Raw genomic sequence first — 25,608 nt, 5'->3', positions numbered from 1 at the left:
ATTTCATGATTGCTGCTTTTGGGGAACAGAGTTATCAATTTCCCTTGAATGTCCATGAATTTATTATATTCCCCCTTAAAGCTATACAATCATTACAACATCTTGTAACAATCAATTCTGGTTTGATGTTGTTTGCGAGAACTACTTATTTTCAACTGTCCTGAATCTTCCCATTTAGTTTCAGTGAATGATCCTGAGCTCTTCTAACATTGCATATCCTCTGACTCTCCTGATTTAGAAGGTACAGTTCTGATTAATTTTATCACCCCATTTTTTTCAGCTGCTTTTAACATGACTCAGTCTCCTCCTCCCACTTTCCCTTTTGTCCTCAGCTTACTTCCATTGCGCAAACTGAGGTCAATGTGCAAAATTCAATAAGCTCAGCAGGGAGGAGAGGATGTGAAATCTTACCCTTCCCTGTAGACTCAGGCAAACTGCTCAAACCTTTCCTACCCGGTGTGATCTTCCGCATTAATAACTTTTGCCATGTTGACTACACCCTGATTTTTCATCTGTGAAATGCTGGAGGAGCTACTATTAGAACAGGATACAGAGAAACAGAATGGTTCTCAACTGGAAAGGGAGCCAGACAAGGCAGGGTTAGACTCAACAAAAAGAGGAATGAAGATCAGAGAGAAGAATAAATTGTTTAGGATATGGAGATGACATCATACTGGCAGAAAAAAACAAAGACTTGGAACAATTACTAGGGAAAGTCAAAGAAGAAAGTAATTAGGCAGGCTCAATCAAATGTATTTACCTGTCCCTGAAGGCTATGGACAGTCTGGGGATTCTGTTGGTCTACTGTCTACCCCGTTGCCTAATAGACTCCCTGGCCGAGCTGACACAGCTGGTCTCAGAGCTGGTGTGGAGTCTCCCAGGCTTCTTGTACTGGGAGACCTCACTATCCCCTTTGAGGCTGTCTCACTAGATCTGACAGATGCAGCTTGGGAGTTCATGATTACCATGACAACCATGGGCCTGTCCCAATTAATCTCAGGGCCAACACATTATGCAGGAATACACTCGATGTGGTCTTTAATACGGACCAGGAACAGCCGTGGGCAGAGGTGATCTATACCTCTGCTCTGTCATGGATGGACCATTTCCTGGTCAAGGTGTGACTGAAGGTGACTACCCATATCCCTCTTGGGGGTGGAGGACCTATTAGAATAGTCCGCCCTTGAAGGCTGATGTAACCAGTTAGGTTCCAGGAGGCCTTAGAGGGTTTTATGGTTGAGAACGACAGCGATTCTGTCAAAGTCCTGGTTGATACCTGGAATAACGATCTTATCAGGGCCATAGACATTATTGCTCCCGAGCGTCCTTTCCAGCCCGCTTCAAATAGAAAACCATTGTAAATAGAAAATCTTCAGAAAATGAAGTGGACTGCACAATGACTAGAGCACCACTGGCAGAAACATCAACGCTTACCTAACAAGACACGCCATAGAGACTTTTTGGATTCCTATGGAGTGGCAATAGATGCAGCAAAGAACTTGTTCTATGCTGCACGTATTGCATCTGCAAGGTCTCGTCCAGCAGAGCTGTTTAGGGTGGTTAAAGAATTAACTCAGCTACCTTCCGCCCTGAACCCACTTTTAGAACCAACTAAAGCCTGCTGTGACGCTTTTAATGACTTTTTTGCAGATCTCTTATCTCTCAGATAAGAGGCGATTTGGATGCAGGCATTTTAACAGGAACAATTAGAGAGATGTCCAGTGACTCTGTGGACTGTATTAAACTGGATCACTTTGAGTTTGTAAATACCGATGAAGTGGACAAGCTTCTTGGAAGTGTAAGGAGTGTGCCCCCTCAATCCTTGCCCGTCATAGTTGACCACCCAGGGTGGGGATGCAGTAAAATATTATTGCAATTGATAATCAATGCATCCTTCAGGGAGGGAATATTTCCATCACAATTAAAACAAGCAATGGTTAAACCGCTTAAAAAAAATCCCTGGATCTCCTGGTGGGAAATAACTATAAATTGGTCTCCCTTTTACCATTCTTGGGCATAATCGAGAGGGGACTTGCCTTCCAACTCCAAGCTGTCTTGGATGAAGCCGATTATCTGGATCCATTTCAAACCAGCTTCAGGGCGGGATACGGAGTTGAGACTACCATGGTTGCCTTAGTCGATGATCTCCGTCTAGGCATCAACAGGGGAAGTGTGACCCTGCGGGTGCTCTTGGACCTCTCAGCAGCATTCGATACCATAGACCATGGTATCCTTCTGAAATGCCTGAGAGAGTAAGGTATTGGGGGCACTGCGCTCCAGTGGCTCCATTCCTACCTCTCAGGCAGATTCCAGATGGTGATGCTGGGGGACAGCTGCTCCTCTAAGAGAGAGCTGACATCTGGCATCCCTCAGGGCATTATCCTGTCCCCCATGCTGTTTAACATTTACATGAAGCCCCTTGGTGAGATAATCCAGAGAGAGGGGTGTGTGGTGTCATCAGTACGCTGATAACACCCAAATCTATTTCTCTATGTCTCCGACTGCTGCAGTGACTAAGGATGGCATCTCTCCTCTGGATGCCTGTTTTAAGTCGGTAATGGGCTGGATGAGGGAAAACAAACTCAAGTTGAATCCAGAGAAAATGGAGGTACTCACGATAGGTACCCCAAGTCCAGGGAAGGAGATTTGTCAACCAGTCCTAGATGGGGTCACACTTCTCCTAAAGAACAGGTTTGGGAGTACTCTTGGATTCATCCCTACAGTTATCATCTCAAATAGATGCGACGGGCAGGAGTGCTTAGTATCAACTTTGGTTGATACACCAACTGCGCCCCTACCTGGACCAAAAGGACCTTGAAACAGTGGTACATGCACTGGTAATTTCTCGTTTAGATTTCTGAAATGCACTGAAACTTCAATTGGTGCAAAATGCGGCAGCCAGAGTGGTCACCGGTACATCAAGGTTTGACCACATAACACCTATGTTAAAATCTCTTCACTGGCTGCTGATTAGCTTCGGGGCGCAATAAAAGGTGTTGGTTATTACCTTTAAAGCCCTACATGGCTTGGGCCCGAGTTACTTGAGGGAACGCGTCTCCCTACATAATCTGCCCCGCACTCTCAGAATAACTGGGAAGAACCAACTAGAATTACAAACAACTCGATTGGTTTCAACCTCCCAAAGAACCTTCACCGCAGTAGCTCCAAAATTATGAAACAGCCTCCCAGAGGAGACCCGTTTTATCACCTCCTTGGATGCTTTCAAGAGGGCAGTTAAGAGGAATCTCTTCTGGAGAACTTATCCACCTGACCTCATATAAGAAATACTGTTTCTTCCTTCCATGAATTTGTATTTTTCCATCCTACTGTCGATTTTGATAAAAATTATTTTAATGGAATTAGTAGTTAACTTTTACTGTAATTTATTGTTGTACTCTGTGTATTTTATTGGGCTGTGATCCCGCCTCGATCCATCTGGGAGAGGCGGGAAAATATAAATAAAATTTTATTATTATTTATTATTAATGTTGAACAATAAGAAAACAAAAATAATGAACACAGAGCATTTACATAAATTCAGTAGTTGAAGACTTCCCATAACTTGGATCAATAACTGATCAGTACAGAGATTACAGTTAAAAAAAAAAAATCAGAAGAAAGCTAGGATTGAGAAGGACAGCTATGAAAGAACTAGGTAAAATCCTAAAGTGCTAAGATACAAAACCGAAAACTAAAATTAAGATTCTTCAAGCCATTGTATTTCCTATTACCATGTATGGATGTAAGAGCTGGACAGAAAAGAAAGCAAATACAGTGGGCCCTTACCTTATGCACCCGCCCCCGCATAAGGCAAAAACTACATATGCTCGAACCCTGTTTAATATAATGGGGCTTGTGCTTGCGATACGGCAGTGTGTGCACAGAGAGCGTGCGCCATTCATTCTTTTACCGTGCAGCTTCAGCGTAAGCTGAAAGCTGCGTATAGCACACCTGCGCATGGCACAGCACACTGTAAGAAAAAAAAATCAATTCATTTGGGATGTGGCGATGGAGGACAGTGCTGATACCATGGGAAGTCAAAAAGACAAACAAATGGGTCCTAGAACAAATCAATCTCTTCCTGGAAGCCAAAATGATTGTATTTAGGCTGTCATACTTTGGCCACATGATGAGGCATGACTCCCCAGAAAAGACAATAATCCTAGGAAGGGTGGAAGACAGTAAAAAGAGAAGAAGACCACATACCAGATGGATAGATTCAACCAAGGAGGCCATGGCTCTGAACCTGCAGGTCCTGGGCAGAACTGTTGGAGACAGGGGGTCTTGGAGGTGTATCATTCATGGAGTCATAATGATGACTCAAAGGCATTTAACAACAATAGTATTACTAGACACTGGAACCCATCTTTTGTCTCCATACCATGCATTATTTTATATTCCTCTCTATCATATCTTCTTTAATTGCCCCCCACCCAAGCTAAGCAAGCCCAAATGTTGTAAGCTTTCAGCTCTAGAATGCCATTGTTGGGAGCAGTCTTTTTGCCAAATCAGCTTCTAGCCTAAGACATCACATTAGTTGAACTAATAAGAGCCATCACTGCTAACAAAAACCCAAACCCTTAGTGTATTACAAAATGGATGATTCCTCCAAATGTTTCAGACATCCTGGCTCCACATACCTTCCTTATTTCTGACAGCTTTAAGTATAGCACACAGTGCTGAGTCTGAGTGAATTGTAAAGCAGTCCCAAGGACACTGGGGTTTTTTTCCAGCTCAGTTTCTCATGTACATTGCTCTGTGGGCTGCTTCAGACATGAGACATTTTTAAAAGCATAGATAACATCACTGCAAGAATTTCCTACATGTAGCCACATGCTTGCCAGTATTAAACCCATTTGCAAACACATTCTGATATAAATACATGCATAGCTTTCATAAGTAGCTTTCAAAAGTAGCTGGTTCCCATGATTGTCTATATGTAGCAAAACAGACAAAACTGTATGATATACATCAATTTGTGCAGTGAATTATGATTTTAAGATCATATAACTGATTATGAGATATACATCAGGACAGGACAGCAGGTTACAAAGAAGTAAACTGGTGGCACAGTGGTTAAATGTCAGTACTGTAGCCACAATGTTGTGAGGGCTCCAGCTTGACTCAGCCTTCCATCCTTTCGTAGGTCGGGTAAAATGAGCACCCAGCTTGTTGGGGGCAATTGGCTTACAGATTGTAAACCACTTAGAGAGTGCTGAGTTCATTATGAAGTGATATAGAAATGTAAATGCTATTGCTTTTGCTGTTTTACTTTAAATTCACTTCATGTTCTCCCCCCCACTATGGAATACGGGACCAAAAGAGTTGAAAAGCTATAACTAAGGGGCTGTCCACATGGACCAAAAGGCCTGTGTTCCTCCTGGCATCATGTCATCCTGTTTGCCAGTGCAGGCCAAAACCTTGGGGCCAGGATCAGGCCAGATCCTGACAGACTGAATGTAAATTTCGTGGATCTGACTCAATCCCAGGTTAAACAGCCCTTACCCTGGGTCAATTTGACTCCAATATGCCATGGAGTTTCCTGGAAGCCTCCATCACTTCGTCTAATGTGGAAATGGTGCACCTAACTATGTGGGTACATCTAGGTGCCCCATTTTTGCGTCAGACATGGTGATGGGGAACTTCCCAGTAGAAGTGACCATGCTGAAAGGTATGGAGTGCATGCCAGTAGTGGGTTCCTAGGCTGGCACAGGGACAGGCATGTAAGCACCCATCTGTCCCCACACCAGTCTGGGGACCAACGCAGATAAATACTTGGGCAGGAATAGCACAGGGTCAGCCCATGTTTTCCTTCCCTGTCTGTCTAAGTCCTCAGTGAAACTGCCATCTCAGCCTCAGAGGGAGCGACGAGGCAGACCCAGCAACATCAGGGACTGCCTGAAGGAAGAGGCCCCTCCCTCCTCAACTGCCATCTCGGCCTCAGAGGGAGCGACCAGGCAGACCCAACAACATCAGGGACTGCCTGAAGGAAGAGGCCCCTCCCTCCTCAACTGCCATCTCGGCCTCAGAGGGAGCGACCAGGCAGACCCAGCAACATCAGGGACTGCCTGAAGGAAGAGGCCCCTCCCTCCTCAACTGCCATCTCGGCCTCAGAGGGAGCGATCAGGCAGACCCAGCAACATCAGGGACTGCCTGAAGGAAGAGGCCCCTCCCTCCTCAACTGCCATCTCGGCCTCAGAGGGAGCGACCAGGCAGACCCAGCAACATCAGGGACTGCCTGAAGGAAGAGGCCCCTCCCTCCTCAACTGCCATCTCGGCCTCAGAGGGAGCGACCAGGCAGACCCAGCAACATCAGGGACTGCCTGAAGGAAGAGGCCCCTCCCTCCTCAACTGCCATCTCGACCTCAGAGGGAGCGACCAGGCAGACCCAGCAACATCAGGGACTGCCTGAAGGAAGAGGCCCCTCCCTCCTCAACTGCCATCTCGGCCTCAGAGGGAGCGATCAAGCAGACCCAGCAACATCAGGGACTGCCTGAAGGAAGAGGCCCCTCCCTCCTTAACTGGCCTCAGAGGGAGTGATCAGGCAGACCCAGCAACATCAGGAACTGCCTGAAGGACAAGACTTCTCCCTCCTTTAACTGTCACCTTATATTTGTATTGTATTGTATTGCAATTTTTACTGTACACCGCTATGATCATTGCGGAATAGCGGTCTATAAATAAAACGTATTATTATTATTATTATTATTATTATTAATAATAACACATTTGTAATCTTTCACTGAAAACTGTATGTTTTGCAAACAGTTAGCCTTCTCTTGAATCCCAGGTAAGGCAAGGAAAGTCTGGAGAAGCATTGCCAATTGATATGAAGAGAGCAGTACAAGGCAAGATGAATCAACGGAGATTAAAAAGAATCCTCTGCTTCTTCCTAAACCTGTTCTTCAGTGACTAAAGGTGAAAATGTGAAGGTACTGGTATGGCAGGGGATATGCAAGTGAGTGTAGTCAGCAGCTGCTCCTTCCTTGGTTATTTTGAGAACCATGACAAAGAGGATTTGCTTGTGTTGCTGCCTAGAGACCAACTCTGAGCAGCTGCCTCTACCCCCAATGCACACGCACCCTGCTTCAGACAGTATGACAAAAACAGCCGGAAAAGAGCACCATCCTCTCTCACTCACTTGCATTCTTCCCATTGCGCTATTTCACCTGGTTATTCTTCCCAACAATCTAAACAATTAGAAAGGAAGTTGTGTGTTACAGACCGCTGAAAAGCGGCGGCCTGTACCCGCCCCTTTCCCCGGGGTATCGGGGCCTCAGTGGCCAGAACGGCAGCCGCTGAGGCCCCGATCCGCTTCTTTCCAGGCTGCGGGGAAGCGGCAAAAGGCCCCTTCCCCGCAGCCTGGAAAGGGGTGTCCTTGGGGCTTCAAGCCCCAAGGACACCCCGCGGCGGCGGGGAGGAGGAGAAAGAGGCCGCTTGGCCCCTTTCTCCTTTGTGTCGCTGGGCGCAGCCATGTGAAGGCTGCGCCCAGCGGAGCAAACCAGGAAGGAGCTCTGAAACGGAGCTCCTTCCTGCTCCGCGCAAAGGGCGCACTAAGCACCCTGGCACGGAGCAACAACGTCACATCCGCCCCGCCCCGTATAGAAGCAGCGCGGTCGTGACGTCGTCATGGCGGCTCCCATGTAGATGGGGTGCCGCCATTTTGTACGGACTCAGTCCGTACTAGGGTTAGGGGAGTGCGGAAGCACCGCACCTTCCTAACCCTAGTACGGACTGACTCCGTACTAAAAGGCCCGTTTGTAATGGGCCAAAGAGACAGTGCTACATAATTGGTCCTTTTGACAGGTCCCAATGGACCCAATCCTTTTCAATGTGCTGTCCTCCCTCCCAAAAAAGTGTGAGAGCATGGTGGATCCTTCTAGACAAGACGGATGATCAGAGACAATGGTCCAGTCCTTGCTGACTGTATGGAAACTGAGAAAGAGAGGGAGACCTCATGGATGCCGCATGTCTTTTCTCTATGGTGTACAGATGAAGGAATATGGTCATTTTTGGTCTGTCTCGCATTCCATTTTTACAAATCAAAAGCTTTTTCTGTACTGAATACATTTGCAGATGTTGGTAAATTTTTCAAAACAAAACCCTTTTGCACAAGCACTGGCTTACTTCAATAGGTACAGCTATTCCCAGCATGAGAAGGACCATGTTCTACTTTTTTTTGCCATTTGGGTATTAAAGATGAAAAACTTCCCAGGAAAAAAATGTTGGCAACCCCAGAGGAAGGTAAAAGCAACCCATCTCTAAACTAATACTGTCAAGAAAATCCTGTGATAGGGTGTTTTATCGTGCGTATGTGCTTTCAAGTTGCCTTTCAATTTAAGGCAATCTCATGAATTTCATAGGGTTTTCTTGGGCAAGGAAACCTTAGAGCTGGTTTTGCCAGTTCCTTCCTGCGAAATACAGCCTACAGCACCTCCTCATCAAGTACTCCCATCGAAGTGCTAACCACACTTGACTTCCAAGATCAGATGGGATCTGGTGCCTTTAGGTATTTAGGCCCTCAAGTTTGCCTTTGTGTTGCCCTAAGTCAGAAACTACTTGAAGGCACACAACAAAGATGTCAGATAATTTGACCAATCTCTTTTTTTCCCAAGACTGCCCAGAAAAAAAAATCTAACTCTTACCAAGTAGTTGTTACTATGCATCTTTAAGTCATATCTGACTTATGACAACTCTAAAATAAACCTATCCTGGAGTTTCCTTGGCAAAAATTGTTCAGAGATTTGCTATGGCCTTCCTTTAAGGCTGAAAGTGACTTGTCCAATTTTTCCATGGCCTAGCAGGGATTCAAACCCTGGTCGCCTGGAGTCCTTATCCACTATACTATGCTGGCTCAAACAAGTTGTAATCAAGTTGAAACAGGCATCCACCCAATTCTAGTTTACTTAGAGGCAGAATAGGAATTATCCAGATGTTTGGGAACTGCAACTCCCACAACCTAGCCAAAGGGTGAGAAATGTTTTGAGCTGCAGTCCAACAGCATCTGAAGGGCCACATGATTTATTCCAACCCAACCTAGAAGCAGATAGTTGGTATAAAAACTCGAGGGAACACTGTCTTTCCATGCAGGAGACTCACCCACCCACCCATCCGTAAGTAGAGTTGTCAGGCTGAAAATGGAGAGGGCTTCTGTAACTTTAATGGTTGTAGAGCCAATGGTCTGAGCATTGTGCTAATTCTGGAGAACAGTGTTCGAATCCCCTTCAGCCATGAGAATCCACTAAATGCCCTTGGGCAAATCACATGCTCTCAGCCTCAGGGGAAGGCAAAGACAAACCACCTCTGAACATCTTGCCAAGAAATCCCCGTGACAGGGTCACCATAAGTCGGAAATGATGAAGGTGCACAACAAGAAATTTCTGCAGGTGCTGTTTGGTTACTTGTTGCACAACAAGCAAGACCTGCTGAAATCCCTTCTTCCACACAACCATTAAAGCCATTATAGCCCAGCAGTCAGTACTAGGAGTAAAGAAGGACAACTTTGAGCCCGTACAGACAGGACAAAATAAAGCTGCTCCAGGTCTCTTTGGAGGTATGCTATTTAAATGATGCATGTGTCCTAAGAGGCTGGAAGCCGCACTAAAGCCATGCTCCAATCCTAAGGGCTGGAGTCCTAAGGACTGGAGTGCAGCTTTGGCGCAGCTTCTGGCCTCTTAGGACACATGCATCATTTAAATAGCATACCTCATTGAATCATACACTCATAGAGTTGGAAGAGACCGTAAGGGCCATCTAGTCCAACCCCCTGCCATGCGGGAACTCTCAATAAAAGCATCCCCGACAGATGGCCATCCAGCCTCTGTTTGAAGACCTCTAAGGAAGTAGACTCCACTACACTCCGAGGGAGTGTGTTCCACTGTTGAACAGCCCTTACTGTCAGGAAGTTCCTCCTAACGTTGAGGTGCAATCTCTTTTCCTGCAGCTTCCATCCATTGCTCTGGGTCCTAGTCTCTGGAGCAGCACAAAAAACCTTGCTCCCTCCTCAATATGACATCCCTTCAAGTATTTAAACAGGGCTATCATATTACCTCTTAACCTTCTCTTCTCCAGGCTAAATATCCCCAGCTCCCTGAGTCTTTCCTCATAGGGCATGGTTTCCAGACCCTTCACCATGACTGAGATTTCCTGCAATGGCAGGGGGTTGGCCCTTGGGGTCTCTTCCAACTCTATGATTCTATGGAACGGTGACTGCTGTAGAAGCTTCCTAGGTCCAAAACAGACTGCAGCAATAATCCAGTTTGAGACCGTTTCAACTACCCTGGCTTAATGCTAGGGAATTCTGGGAACTGTAGTTTTGTGAGACATTTATCCTCTGTCAGAGAGAGGTCTAGTACCACAGTAAACTACAGTTCCCAGGATTCTGTATCACTGAGCCAGGGCAGTTAAAGCGGTGTCAAACTGGATTGTTTAGCAGTGTATTTTGGACCCTCTTCCTTTTGAGATTATTATTATTATTATTATTATTATTATTATTATTTTATTTCTCCTCATGGCTCGAGACAGGTTACAACACAGTTAAAAACACAAATTAAAATACACATATCATCGACTACCTTGTCTTGTACCTTTTAAATAATTTCAACGCTATTGTTTTATTGTTATTGTTTATAGTTATGATTTATTGGTTATGGTGGGTGGGTGGGTTTCTGGGACATTGTATTTTATTGTATTTTAATTTTGTTAGCCACCTCAATCTTATTGGAGAAGCGGGGTATACATATATTTTATTATTATTATATATTGTTATATATTAATTATTATATTAAATTATTATTATTATAATATTTAACTCGGAGTGTGTTTTTGTTTTTGTGTAATAACATAGACTGTCTCCTCAGGGTTTCTGCAGAATATAAATATATTTTTATTATATTATAACATATTATTATTATATATTATACATTAATTATATTATTATTATTATATTTAACTCAAAGGAGTGTGTATGTTTTTGTGGAATAACATAGAGTGTATCCTCAGGGTTTCTGCAGGGTATAAATATATTTTATTATTATATTATAATAATATATTATTATTATATATTATATATTAATTATTATTATATTTAACTCGAAGGAGCGTTTGTGTTTTTGTGTGATAACATAAAGTGTCTCCTCAGGGTTTCTAGGCGTTCCTGAATAGCGGGGGGGGGGAACCAGAGGCGAGAAGAGCCGGCGCTTTCCCGCCCTTTCTAGGACATTCTGAGGAGGGCACCTCCAGCGGGAGGGGCAACCCTACTGAGGGAAGAGCCTTCCAACTCAACAGACTCCGCCCTCTTCTCCAACCGCCTTCTTCTCTGCCGCGTGAGGGGGGAAGACTGAGCGCTCCGCCCCAACGGTAGCGATGACGTCATCTCGCTAAAACCTGCAGAATGTTCCCCGCCTTGAAGAGGCGCCGAGTGAGACAAATAGCACAAGCGCAGTCACGTCCTACTAATGGAGAAAGTACCCCTCCCCCACAAGGGGGGGAAGTCTCGCGCCCCGCGCACGCGCGCTGCCCTGTAGTCGTTATAGGAGTTGGAATAGAAAGGGGGGAAGGAGGCATATAATAGAGGGAGGAGTCTAACGTGCGCATGCGCTCTGCGTCTCGCCCCCGCCTCCTGCCCTCTTTCCTTGGAACCATGGAATGGTGAGAGGCCCCGCCCCCTCCCTTCTCTGTCAGTGAAGGTTCCCGATGGTTCTGGAACGAGGCGGCGGCGCGGGTATAAAAGGCGGGCGAGAGGCGGGGCGCCGCGCAGTGCGGTGAGTGAGCAGTCAGGGAAGCATCTCTGTCGCAGCAGACAAACGGTTTCGCAGCTCTCTGGAAGCCTTCGCGCCGCCAAGGTGAGTGCGCCTCTCGCAACAGCCGGCCGTTAATGAACCGCTTAGACACAAGGAGCGGGATACCGTTATTGGCGGAGAGGGTCCCGAAGGGAAAGATACAAACGAAGCCCGGCTCTTTTGTGGCCCCGAGAGAAAGCCCCCCCCCGGCGTCCTCCTTTTAGAGGACCCTGTCCTACATTTCCCCCTCACGTCCAGGAGGCGTTCCGAAAGGTCCTCCATTTTGAGGAGACGGCTAAGAAACGTGGATCTCATATCGATATCGGTATTCCTAGGTTTTATTTGTGGCCCCGAGGGGGCAAACCGGCGTCCTCCTTTTGGAGGACTCCGTCCTACATTCCTTCCGACCAAGAGGCGTTCCGAAAGGTCCTCCATCTTGGTCACACGGTTTATAGCAATATCGGTGCTTTTAGCTTTTTATTTGCGGAAGGGTCTGCCCTCCTTTTCCCGGACACGTCCTGCATTTCCCGCCTTCTGCCCTCCGTTCTGAAGATGCCGAGAGCCACGGAGTCCCTTGAAGGCTTTTATTTGTCAAGACAGGCTCCCCTCCTTTGGGAGGAGAGGAGGAGGAGGACCCGGTCCCTTTCCTTGGGGAGAGCAAGGGCCATTTGAGGGATCACGAAGGGGAAGGAGGAGAGAAAGGCAGGGCGAAGGAAGCACAGTCCTCCTTTCCCTCCTTCTGCCCGAGAGGGACCCCGAATGAGAGCCAGGGCTTGATCTTTCTGGGAGCCTTCTTGGCTTCTATCCCGCACCGTTTTTCTTGAAGGCATCCAGAGCTAAGAGGCAGGCGTTTTACGCTCATCTATAAGGGCTCTTATGTGGCCATCGCAGGACGAAGAAGCCGAGGGGGTATCTTTATAGGCCTCCCGGAGGGTCCTCCATTTTGAGGAGGGCGAGCTTTAACCTTCTTCTCGGGAGCCTTGCTGCCTTCTCTCTTTTTCCTTGGGAAGTACCCAGGTCTAAGGCCTTCCCTTGAGAGGAGCCTTCCTAGTTTCTAAACTTGGGCATGGCTTCCATTTCCCTGGGAAGGTCCACCATTTTGGAGGAGGACGGGGGCAATGGCGGCGGAGGCACATGCGGCTCCCTGGCGGCCGCGAGGGAGGGAGGGAGGAAGGAAGGAGGGGCTTCCCGGAGGGAGGGAGGGAAGGCTCTGGCAGCTTCTAGAAGGCTCCCGCTCCCCTCTCCGCCCGGCAGGGGGCACTAGGCCCTCCCTCCATCGCTTCAACCAATATCACCCCCCCCCCCCCCACAGACAGACAGACAGACAGACAGACAGAGGCTCCCTCTCGGCTGCTGGGGTCCGCTTCCAAGCAGAATGCAGACACAATCCACCTTGGAGCTGCTTTTTTGTGGGGTTTTCTGCCTCTGGCCATGTTCTGGAAGAGCTTATTCCTGACGTTTCCCCAGCAGCAATCAACTCTTCTAGGACATGGCCCCATTGCCCAAAAAAGCTATGGATGCCGGCCATGAAAGCCTCCCACTTCACAGTTTTGGGGACTTTAGCTCATTGTGAGGGCAGACCTCTCTGACAGAGAAGGCTAAATGTTTTGCAAAACCACACTTCCCGGCCTTCCCTAGGAGCATTGAGCCAGGGCAGCTAAAGCGGTCTGGAGGTGGGTTATTTTGGCCCTTCTTCTCTCCCCCCCACAGAATCTGTGGATTAATTCAATAGCCATGTTAGTCTGTAGAATCGATACATAAATCTATGTGACTCATTGAAAGAAAGAAGTTGGCACCATCAGCTTTCATAGATTTCAGTCTACCTCCTAGAAATCCATGGTTGTCCAAGTCCCATTAAATAAAAAGGCCTAGCAGAATGGTGCCTCTTATATCAAATACAAAATCAAGGTTTGCTATCAGGAATTGATACTTCTATTTTTAGTGTTTTCAAGCCATGAGCATTTCAGGGTCAACTGTATACAGAACCACAGGAGTTTGAAGAGACCCCAAGAGCCATCCCTGTTCCTGTAATTTGAATTGGTTCCACCAGGTGCTTTCTCCAGAGCTGCAAACAATCTTGCTCCATCTTGATAGAATCAGAGTTGGATGAGACCCCAAGGGCCCTCCAGTCCAGCCCTCTGCCATGCAGGAACACACCATCAAAGCATCCCTGAGAGATGGCCATCCAGCCTCTGTTTTAAAACCTCTAAAGAAGGAGACTCCCCCTCACTTGCTTTTGGAATACTGTACTTCAAATTCCTATAGGAAACTTTGATTTTGTTATTTTATGTGAGAGACACTGTGTTGCTATGGCATTGTGTTTAATGGGATTTGAACAGCCCCTGTAAGAAAATGTAAATTATTCATACAATAAGTTTGGGGGCAGGTCTCATGCATCCCCTCCCCATCTCATCACACCGCTTGAAGATTGCTGGTTTAAAGGGGCAATTTTCCTATTACCCCAAAACAAAGCGGTATTTATTTGATTGGTTGGAGTTGAGATCCATGTATTTTGGGCCCACAATGTTGGATGGCTTAAACTACATATAATATTAGAAAAGTGAAAATGCTTAGGGTGACTTTCAAGTCTAAATTTGCTTTCTCAGAAGTTGAGGCTTGGTGGAATTGGATTCCAAGTGCAAGGTCAAAGAAGAAAACAGTTGTACTTACTGAAATAGTGTCCAAGCGGCAGCAAGTTCTTCAGCACTTAACTGATGTAGGTGGTCTTGTCATTTATGTGTATGGGAATGTATAAAACATCTGTTTTAAAAACAACACGCAAAACAGGTTTTTCATGCTGGAAGGAAGGTTTGCAGATGCAGGTTTCTTGATGTGTGTAAGAGTGCTGTATTCTAATAGAAAGAATACTATCTGAGCAGGTAGTAACAACATACTTCACAGCATTGGGCTGATCCAAGTCTTCTCTGCCAAAGCAGAAATCCTCAATTTTTTTAAAAATAGGTAATTCAAAAAGAATATTGTAAAACCAAGTAAAAAAACAGCTTTAGTAATCATTTTGTGGCTCTTTTCAGAAACATGCCTTTGAAGTCTTATTTCACTTTGTTGGCAGATGCCAGAGGAAGTGCAGACACAAGACCAGCCAATGGAGGAGGAGGTGGAGACCTTTGCCTTCCAGGCAGAAATAGCCCAGTTGATGTCCTTGATCATCAATACTTTCTATTCAAACAAGGAAATCTTTCTTAGGGAGCTGATCTCCAACTCTTCTGATGTAAGTAAATAACTTAAGAAGGAAAATAAAGTGACTTTGCCTAGGGTTGCCTGTGTTCTAAAAAGTCTTGTGTTTCTTGTAGGCTTTGGATAAAATCCGCTATGAGAGCTTGACTGACCCAAGCAAACTGGATTCTGGAAAGGACCTGAAGATCAATCTGATTCCTAACAAGCATGATCGTACCCTGACCATTGTGGATACTGGCATAGGGATGACCAAAGCTGACCTCGTGAATAATCTGGGAACCATTGCAAAGTCTGGCACCAAGGCCTTCATGGAGGCCTTGCAGGCTGGAGCAGATATTTCCATGATTGGTCAGTTTGGTGTTGGCTTCTACTCTGCATATTTGGTTGCTGAGAAGGTGACAGTGATCACCAAGCACAATGATGATGAGCAGTATGCTTGGGAATCGTCAGCTGGCGGATCGTTCACAGTGAAACTGGACAATGGTAAGGGCCTCTTGTTGATGCTCCCTCCTTAGCAAGTAGTAGTCATTTTGTAGCTTTAAGGCACAGTGGCTTAGTCATTACTGTGGCTTTCCTTCTGGCTTAGCTTTCCCATAGCGAAAGTGAATGAGGAGAGAAGCTGGTTTGTGCAGTTAGCTGTCTCTGAAGAGTCAGCTTTGCTCCTCCCTGTGCTTTCCCTCTAGAGGAAAGGCAGAAGAAGAGAGCCAGCCACCTGGTTCAGACAGCTTTCAGATCCAGGAAATTTTGCCTGTATATTTATTGGAAGGAGAATCTGGACTCTCTAACCCTTGCCCAAACACACAGTACTGGGGGAAATGGAGTTAAAATACTGAACCAGTTATTGGATCTAGTTAACAGGAACACTTCTCACAGTAGCAGAGACCATCTTGTGGATGGGTTGCAGCTCACATCTTTAGTAGCTCATAGTTAAACTAGGTTTTGTGGCAATGACATTGTTATTCATGGTCTTGCAGGTGAGCCTTTAGGCCGTGGCACAAAGGTTATCTTACATCTGAAAGAAGACCAGACAGAGTATTTGGAGGAAAGGCGAGTCAAGGAAATCGTCAAGAAGCATTCTCAATTCATTGGATATCCTATAACACTTTTTGTAAGTGTCTTGGTTTTGTGAATGATGACTGTGCACAAATAACTTGTGGTCCCTTTGAACTTTGTGAATCTGTGAAAAGCATTGTTTTGAGTTGGATAAGTATATTTTGAGAAATAATCTAATGTAGATATTGATAAATCTAATGCGATGGCAGTCTGAGCGGGTAGTTACATTCATGTGAATTCACTGTCTTTCTACTCTTTTCGTATGCAGGTAGAGAAAGAGCGTGACAAAGAGGTGAGTGATGATGAAGCAGAGGAAAAAGAGGAAGAGAAGGAGGAGAAAGAAGAAAAGGCTGAAGATAAGCCAGAGATTGAAGATGTTGGCTCTGATGAGGAAGAAGAAAAGAAAGATGGTGACAAGAAGAAGAAAAAGAAGATCAAGGAGAAATACATTGATCAAGAAGAACTCAATAAGACAAAACCAATTTGGACCAGGAACCCAGATGACATTACTAATGAGGAATATGGAGAATTCTACAAGAGTCTGACCAATGACTGGGAGGATCACCTAGCAGTCAAAGTAAGACGATTACTTGTGCCGCCTATGCCAATGATTACAAACCCAGGCACTGGCTTAGAGGGTATACTCGCAAGTGTTAAAACAGTTAACTTCCTCATCAGGCAACTATTTTCTGTGTCTATAAAGACTTAATACAGTAATGCCTTCCTGATTAATGAAAAATGTATTCTGCTAATATGAAAGCGTAACTAGATTTTCTACTCAATTATGCATCGTTCAGCATTTTAAGTATTGTGTTGAAAGCCCCTATGCATATGTGTCCTGTTCTGTCATGTTGACCAATGGCACCTTAATCAGACTTCTCCTCTAAGTCTGTTTTCTCTTCCTTTTGTAGCACTTCTCAGTGGAAGGGCAGCTGGAATTCAGAGCCCTCTTGTTTGTCCCAAGGCGTGCGCCTTTTGACTTGTTTGAGAACAGAAAGAAGAAAAACAACATCAAGCTGTATGTGCGCAGAGTGTTCATCATGGACAACTGTGAAGAGTTAATCCCTGAATATTTGAGTAAGTAAATAGTTCTGCATGACCTAGAATTCTCTAAGGTAAAAGCTGCTGTTGGGCTTGTATAATAGCAGAGGCATTAGTACAATTCTCAAGCATGAAGGCAACACCTTGTCTCCCTCCTTTGGAGAAGAATAAAGTCTCAGTCTGGAGATTTGGCTATCATGGCTAATAACTGTTCGTAGGCTTCTCATGTGTGGATTAATCTAAATTTAAATGAAATAAATTAAACCACCTGCTTCTGTTCTCTTAATGACCCCAAGTTAGTGTTTGAGTGAAGAGAATAACATCAAGCATTGTGTGTATGTCAACACCAGAAAGCATTGTGTTAGGGGAAAAGGCAAATTGAAAGCACATAATCTAAGCAAATTCAAGCTTGCTATCTATATTAAAATTAGTTTTCAGTAACAACTAGATTTCTGCTCCATGTGAGAGACTAATTTAAGATGTTCTTCACAGATTTCATGCGGGGTGTTGTTGATTCAGAAGACTTGCCTCTAAATATCTCACGTGAAATGCTACAGCAGAGCAAGATTTTGAAAGTGATCAGGAAGAATTTGGTCAAGAAATGCTTAGAACTTTTCACAGAACTGGCAGAAGATAAAGAAAACTACAAGAAGTTCTATGAGCAGTTTTCCAAGAACATTAAGGTAGGTTGGTTAGTTTAGAGGTTGCACTTAACTGAAATTCTTTGGTCCTAAGTCAATTTTTGTTGTGTAAAACGTTATGTAATTTTCTTATAGCTTGGCATACATGAGGATTCACAGAATCGCAAGAAGCTGTCAGAGTTGCTGAGATACTATACATCTGCATCTGGAGATGAAATGGTGTCACTCAAGGATTACTGCACTCGGATGAAGGAGAACCAGAAGCATGTATATTACATCACAGGCAAGTCCAGATGATAAGATGATACAATCTGGTAATGAAGGGAAACACTAGCTTACTTAGGGATTTTAGGAGCCCTTACAGCATAAGGAATGTGTGGAAATGTTTTTATTTAGATTGGCCATCTGCATAGCATGGCTTGTTAGAGTTAACTAGTTTGTGATAGTTACTCAAGGTAAATCTTTTTAGGCCAGTGTTAATGTTGATCCTGGTTGTTGAACGATGGCTTGTGAGTGGGTACAGCTTGAGGGAAAGCATGTCTGGTTTGGACTAGTATTTTATCTAGTTTTTAGATAAATTGATGGAACCCTGCTGAGAGACTTTCTTTTTAATCTCTAGGTGAAACCAAAGATCAAGTAGCAAACTCTGCTTTTGTGGAGAGACTTCGTAAACATGGTTTGGAAGTAATCTATATGATTGAGCCTATTGATGAATATTGTGTACAGCAGCTCAAGGAGTTTGAGGGGAAGACGTTGGTTTCAGTAACAAAAGAAGGTCTGGAGCTTCCTGAAGATGAGGAGGAGAAAAAGAAACAGGAGGAAAAGAAAGCCAAGTTTGAAAGCCTCTGCAAGATCATGAAAGATATACTTGAGAAGAAAGTAGAGAAGGTAACCCACATGTATTTTTATTGATACTTGGGGAAAGTAGGTTCCATAGAAAGCTTCCTTGCATTATTGAATCCAAGCATCAGCAGCTTGGAGATGTGTTTCCAGATAAATTTACTTAGAGAGGTCATAATCAAACTGGTGTAGATGAAGTGTTCACTACTAAAACTGTTAGCAAACAGTAATACTATGGAATTCTAAACATTTCCTTTATTTTTCTTGTGCAGGTTGTAGTTTCCAACCGACTGGTTACTTCTCCATGCTGCATTGTTACCAGTACATATGGCTGGACTGCCAACATGGAAAGGATCATGAAGGCACAGGCACTCCGGGACAACTCCACAATGGGTTACATGGCTGCTAAGAAGCACTTGGAGATCAATCCCGACCATTCTATCATTGAGACACTGAGGCAGAAGGCGGAAGCAGATAAGAACGACAAATCAGTGAAGGACCTGGTTATTCTGCTGTATGAGACCGCTCTCCTGTCTTCAGGCTTCAGTCTAGAGGATCCTCAGACGCATGCCAATCGTATCTATAGAATGATAAAACTTGGTCTGGGTGAGTTGAATTTCTCTTAAGCTCTAGCTGCTCTTGATTTATGAAAGGTGTTAACAGTATTTAATGGAATCTTTTTCAAGCTTCAAGAGTAGTTAAAGTCTTGGTTGATGGCATTAGTATGCAGAAGGATCTTGTAGCACCTTTGAGACTTAACTGTGAAAGTGAGAAACTGGTAGCATGAGCTTTCAGAAGTTACTTTAAATGCCATGGAGTGGAGTTCGATTATTTTCTAGACTGTAACACAGCTATGTCTTTCAATTCTACCATTGATGCCCTAGTTAATTAATGGTATTGCTAATAACGATTTGGCAGCAAGCTTGTGCAAGTGACAGAAATCATTGTTAATGGCAGTTTCAATTTACATTTACAGGCATTGATGAAGATGATACTACTACAGAGGAAACAAGCCCAGCAGTTACTGAAGAGATGCCACCACTTGAAGGAGATGATGATACATCACGCATGGAAGAAGTGGATTAAATGGCCAACTACTTCAACGAAAATAGGGATATTTCCTTTAACCTTGGCTTTGAATAAGTTATATTTTGTATATTATGAATGTTACCTGCCAAAAAGGTCTTGACACTTGTCTGCATTCCCTCTTTATATTTATTTTTGAAGATGTTATACCTTTATTTTTGTTACATTTGCTTTTTTAGGTAATGTGAGATGCCATTGAGGGAGTGTTTTTTTCTTAAAGTATAACACTGTACAATCCTGTTTAGATTGGAAAGTAAAAAATTGCTTGGTTAGTCAATGGCAGGGGCTTTGCTGACTCTGGTCAGAAAAGGGGAGAATGGAAAGTTAAACCTGTTCTGCAAATTTTTGTTAAACCTTTGAAGTTCTTAAAATGAATTGTAATACAATACCTAGTAACTAGGTATTGGAACTGAATATTGGAGTATGTAACATCTTACTTAACGAGTTTCAAGCTATTGATGTTTAGTCCTTTTATACTGTAAAAATGATTCTAAATTCCACACTTACCATAGAATAGAATCTACTGTAAATCTATTGTGACTAATGCAGTTCTGCATGTACAGTTCTACTCTGGAAGTATCTAGAAGTAAAAGTGTTCTGGAGGACCTTTTGACTCCCTGGCTGGTTTGTTTTTCCCCCTTCATGGAATATTAAGCAATTCTTCAATTGCACCTGAATATAGATGGTTTCACACAGGGATTTGGGGGACGCAGCACTACCACACCAACTAATCAGTGTTTTGGGGAAGGGGCTGTTGGACTCGTGACATACTTAGCTTTCCACAGGCCCTTGGAGTGGGTACTGTGAACAGAAATACTGGATTAAATAGGCCTTTGGCCCGATGCAGCTTTTCCTGGGCTTTACATTTTAATGCCACAGTGACTGATCCTTAAGCATAATGTCACAGCTATCAAGTAACCTGAACTTGAAGTAGAGGGTTCCATCCCTTTGGTAGCAGCTCATAGTTTCTTGGTACGCAACACTTGAAGGAGAACTGTGAGCCCTTCCAGGGGGAAGGGGAGAATGCTGCAATTTATTTATTTAGTTGCATAGCTGGCAAAGTCACTAGAAAAGACTGCAGGAAGGAACAAGGAATAGTATTTGGTTTCCAATTGGTAGAGTATAATCAAAAGTAAGGGAGCATCCTCAGCATGGCTGAGCTAAGTTGGCAGGAGTCAAATCTTCAAGGACAGGAGGCAAGGAGCTCTGGTGGGTGCAGTGGTTAAATGCCAGTCCTGAACCGCCTGCATGCAGGGTTGGGTCTGTGGCTTCCAGTGCATCTTTACACCTGCCGTTTCGTCCCTCGCCTATCGCTACAGGGCTTTTTTGGAAGTTGGATGTATCCTTTGAACCTGTGCAATGGATTTTTCTGGTGGAGCGCAGTGTGCACAGAACTGGCCTCACCCTTTAAACCAGAGGTTCGTCTGCTGAGGCCTTGATAAGCATGGATGGCGGCAGCGAGGTCCTCGGGTTGTAGGTTTGATTAGCGTTTCCTTCTCTTATATGGTTGACCTTACAGGGTTAGACGAGCACCATCTGCCTGGGTTTGGGATTAGAGTCTTCCATCTCGGACGGTTGCCATAAGGCTAGAGAGCCCATCCTGCCCTTTGGCGCTCTTGGTCAGACCCTTCAGCGGTTGTGACCTGTCTGGCATGGGAGGCCCTATAGCCACTGCCAGCATAGCTCACAATTTCAATAGGGTGCACAAGCCTCTCCCCCATGACAAGGGGGTATCAATGGAGAGGTTAAATGCCAGTACTGCAGCAACAACATAGTTCAACCCTAGAGGAGGGCTTCAAGGTACACTCAACTTTCCGCCCTTTTGTAGGTCAGTAAAATGAATACCCAGCTTGGGGGCAACTCCTTAGGGAGTGTTAGTTCACTGATAAGTGGTACAGAAATATACATATTATTGCTACTTGCTATGAAGGCTGGTAGCAGTTCAACAAATTGGCAGCAAGCAGTGTTGCACCTGGGTATGTTCCTGCTGTGTGTAGGTGCTTATTTCTTTAGAGGAGAAAAGAAATCAAATGTACTTTGAAAATTTGAAGATGGATACTGTATTTGTCTCTTACTTATCCACACTAAACAGCATCCAACACTTCCAGCAGTACCCCTTTTCCCCAGAACTAGAATAAGGGGCCTTAGCTAAGAAGAGAACTGTCAGATAAATACCAAGTTGCCACTGGGCAAGTTAAAGCTATTTGTCCCATGAAGCAAGAATGAATTGCCTGACAGTGGCATCTCTAAACTCAATCCAAATAGTCGGCTGCCAATTTGTATTGGTAATTTCAGTTTAGGAATTTTCCAAGGCTAACTACATTACTTACAGTTGCTATTCCACTTTTACTGCTCCAGCTGCCTCCAGTTGCATTCTGAGATTTGTAGTTCAGTGAGGCCTTAAAGCTCTGGCTGAGAAGTCTTATAAGAGTAGTGCAGTAATCAATTTAGTATGGCACAACAAATCAGCCCTGGCAGAATAAAATAGTCTACTCTGAATTTATTGTTCTGCTGTGAACTTGCAAATGTTATCATCAGTCTGGGATGGAAAGCAGGAAAGTCCAAAAGCTGAGAACAGAACTGAGTTGTCAAGGGCTTGCTTCATATACTTCAGACATAACAAGTTATAAAAACAGCTTGTGGAAGTGAGCCCATTCCTAACAGGACAATTAAGAACAAATATAGAGTTTGTTAAAATACATTTTCCCCCTACAAACCAGTGTCCATTAACCATCAGGTCTTGTTAGTCTGCTTTCCTTCTGAGAAGGCATGTATCCCATGGGGAAGAATTAGCCACTGCAAGGTATGAGAAGGGGGGACACCTTGGGTATTGTCTCTATAGCTGCAACCTTGCAGATAAGTCACAACGGTGTCATCAGAGCTTGGAGTATGTTTAAAGGGCACACTCCATTCCTAAGATAACACTTCCAACCTTTCCCCATAGGATTTAGTCTGCAATCCTCTTGCCCTTTCCACTGCTTTCCTCTGGATACCCTGTTGATCTTTAAGTTGAGGTGCCCAGACCTAGACGCATAGGCTTGCTGGTGTTTGACCAGAGCAAAATTAAACAGTAGATTTCATTACTTCTTGTGATCTGGGTGCTCATTTTATATTCTTTTAGAACAGGGGTTCCCAACCTGGGGGTCTATCGACCCTTTCTCGGGGGTTGCCAGATTGAGACTTCCCCTTCCTCCTCCTCCACGTGGCCTCAGCTGCCTCCTTTTCCTCTGCGCAAGGCTGGGGCTGCCTCCTCATCGCCACCACTGCAGCGGGGCTGGGACTGCCTCCTCCTCCTCCTCACAGCCACCACCGCTATCGCGCAGGGCTTCTGCCGCCGCCTTCTATCCCTCCTCCATGCGGTGGACACTGCTACCGTGTGGGGCTACTGCCACCACCGCTATTGCAGCAGTGGCAGAAGCTCCATGTGATGGTGGCGGTGGCAGCAGGCCAGAGGAGGCCTGGCTAGTGCTGGAGGAGGAGGAGGCGGTGGAGCTTCCAGCGGCCTTTGCAGACAGAAGTTCCGCCTTTCTTCTAGCTGGCGGTCTCCCTGACGGGTTGGGAGGCTGGGAAGGGGCGGGATGTCCGGCTGCAAAGGCCACTGAGGCTTGTGTCCCCCCTTCTCACACCTTGAAGTGGCTAATTCTTCCCCCTGCCTGGCCTCCCAACCAATCGGGGCGGGCACTGGGTGGGATTTCCAGACACAAGAGGGGTCGCAGCCCAACAAAGGTTGGGAACCGCTGTTTTAGAAAGTAAAGAAGCCTCAAAGTTAGGTCAAAGCAATGAGAAAGTATAGGTTTTTGTGGGTTTTTTTGGGCTATGTGGCCATTATTATTATTATTATTATTATTATTATTATTATTATTATTATTTATATCCCACCTCTCTACAAAAAGCAATCTAGAGGAGTTTGTTCCTGATGTTTCTCCAGAAGCTGTTGCTGGCAGCTTCTCTGAAGATGCCAGCCATAGATGCTGGCAAAACGTCAGGAATAAACTTTTCTACAACATCGCCACATAGCCTGAAAAACCCACAAAAAATATGGATGCTGGCCATGAAAGCCTTCGATTTCACAAAGGAGACACTGCTGAGATACTATAAGTTGGAGCCTTTACATATTATTAGGATGTCTGTGTTACCATCACTTGGGTTACAGATGGTCAATGTTAATAACCTAATGTTCATAATTAGTAGTTTCTGCATCTCATTTCTTTCTGACTCCACTGTCAACATCCTCCCCCCCAACTATGTGCATTTGGACTTCTAGATTATACTTCATCTGTCTGAGGAAGCAGCTAATGAAGAAGGCTAACAGGAGGAAAATTAATTGATTTGAAATATGGTACTGGAGAAGACTTCTACAGATATTGTGGACTCCTAAAGAAACAAATAGTCCTAGAGCTAGAAGCCTGAATGATCAAAGCGAGCCTACTTTGGACATATCATGAGCTGAGAACCACTGTGATGTGGTTTGAGCATTAGATTCCAACTGGAGAACAAGGTTTTGAATCTCCTCTTGGACCTTTAGGCAAGTCACACTCTCTCAGGCTCAGGGAAAGGCCGGGGCAAATCCACTCTAACCAAATCTTGCCAAGAAACCCCCATGATAGGTTTTGCTTATGGTTGCTATAAGTAGGAAATGACTTGGAAAACACACAGTAATAAATATGGGCTGACATGCATCATTTAGAAAAGACAACAATGCTTGGTAGAGTGGAAAATAATATAAAGTGAGTAAGAATGCATTCAGTGAGCCAACGTGGCATAGTGGTTTGATCATAGGACTAAGACTCTGGAGACCAGGGTTTGAATTCCAGCTCAGCCATGTAAACCCACTAGGTGACCTTGGGCAAATAACACTCTCTCAGCCTCAGAGGATGGCAATGGCAACACCCTTTCTGCCTAGAAAACCCCATGATAGGTTCTGCTTAGGGTTGCCATAAGTTGGAAACGAATTGACAACACACAACAACAACTAGAAGAATGCATTCAGGACCTGAGCAGGGCTGTTGATGACAGGGTCACATAAGTCAAAACTGTGGGTAATGTGTCTTCAAGTCACCGGTTAACTTATGGCAACTCCATGCCTTTCATAGGTTTAGAAAAGGAATACTCAGAGGTGGTTTTACCAACGTAGCCTACAGTACATGATATTAGATTTGATGGCAATTAACAGCATTTTTTTTTAATTGTAGGTTTAAATTGGACTGCAGTTCTAAAAAAGCTATTATCACAGTAACCTTGGGACTATATACTTGTTTGTGCAGTTGAAAATTGCATTCGGGCTTTAAGCCTCCTCATAGCACTACTGACTCATGTTTAGCTTGTGATCTAAAATCCTTTGATCCTTTTTAGATGTAGAACATGCTGTCAAACAAGGCCTCAGATACATTCCAGTGTATCTGTATTTGTTTGGGTTTCGCCCCCCACACACACACTTCAACCCCCTCACCTCAACTCAGCACTTTACATATCTCTGTAATGAAAATGCATATTTTGGCCCAGTTCTCCATTCTGTCAAGACGACATTGAATCCTGTTTCCATCTTCTAAAGCAGCGATTAAGACTCTTTAAAAGTAATTTGCTTTAATATTGTAATAATTTAATTCTATTTTAATGTACTTTTTTTGTATGCTTTTAATTGTCGTGTTTTTTAATAGTGTAAGCTGCCCTGGCTCCCAGTTTTGGGGAAAGAATGGGATGATGATGATGATGATATGTTAGGAAAAATGGAGGGTGGGTGGATCCAGAGATGTTGGTGGGTCAATAATTTAGAGAGGCAATATGGTGTAGTGGTTTGAGCGTTGGACAAGGATTCTAGAGACTAGGGTTAGAATCCCCATTCTATCATAAAAACCCACTAGATGATCTTAGGCAAGTTACACTCTCTCTCCTCAGAGGAAGGTCAAGATAAACCTCTGAACAAATTTTGCCAATAAAACTCCAAGATAGCCTTAGGGTTGCCATGTGTCAGA

At 44.5% G+C, this 25,608-nt stretch overlaps 1 protein-coding gene across 1 annotated transcript; it reads left to right on the top strand.

Moving 5' to 3' along the window:
- Positions 1–11,720: 11,720 nt before the first annotated feature.
- HSP90AA1 (heat shock protein 90 alpha family class A member 1) lies at positions 11,721–20,241 on the top strand. Its single transcript, XM_089522557.1, has 11 exons — positions 11,721–11,843; positions 14,851–15,009; positions 15,092–15,458; positions 15,950–16,083; positions 16,297–16,605; positions 16,940–17,105; positions 17,562–17,752; positions 17,846–17,993; positions 18,330–18,598; positions 18,823–19,156; positions 19,527–20,241. The coding sequence occupies exons 2-11, from the start codon at positions 14,851–14,853 to the stop codon at positions 19,634–19,636; spliced, it is 2,187 nt and encodes a 728-aa protein (XP_089378683.1). The 5' UTR covers positions 11,721–11,843; the 3' UTR covers positions 19,637–20,241.
- The last annotated feature ends 5,367 nt before the right edge of the window (positions 20,242–25,608 follow it).

This window comes from Sceloporus occidentalis, unplaced genomic scaffold (assembly GCF_023333645.1).
Source record: "Sceloporus occidentalis isolate IW3139 unplaced genomic scaffold, rSceOcc1.0.p SCAF_4, whole genome shotgun sequence".
Lineage (NCBI taxonomy): Eukaryota > Metazoa > Chordata > Lepidosauria > Squamata > Phrynosomatidae > Sceloporus > Sceloporus occidentalis.
Note: the sequence above shows the minus strand (reverse complement) of the source record. Positions and strands in the feature narration are given on the sequence as shown.

Excerpts from the sequence above, each read along its gene's own strand:
- HSP90AA1 (XM_089522557.1), top strand. The coding sequence starts at position 14,851 with ATGCCAGAGGAAGTGCAGACACAAGACCAGCCAATGGAGGAGGAGGTG. Across the intron at positions 17,106-17,561 it reads GTTAATCCCTGAATATTTGA|ATTTCATGCGGGGTGTTGTT; the intron begins GTAAGTAAATAG and ends TGTTCTTCACAG. Across the intron at positions 17,994-18,329 it reads GCATGTATATTACATCACAG|GTGAAACCAAAGATCAAGTA; the intron begins GCAAGTCCAGAT and ends TTTAATCTCTAG.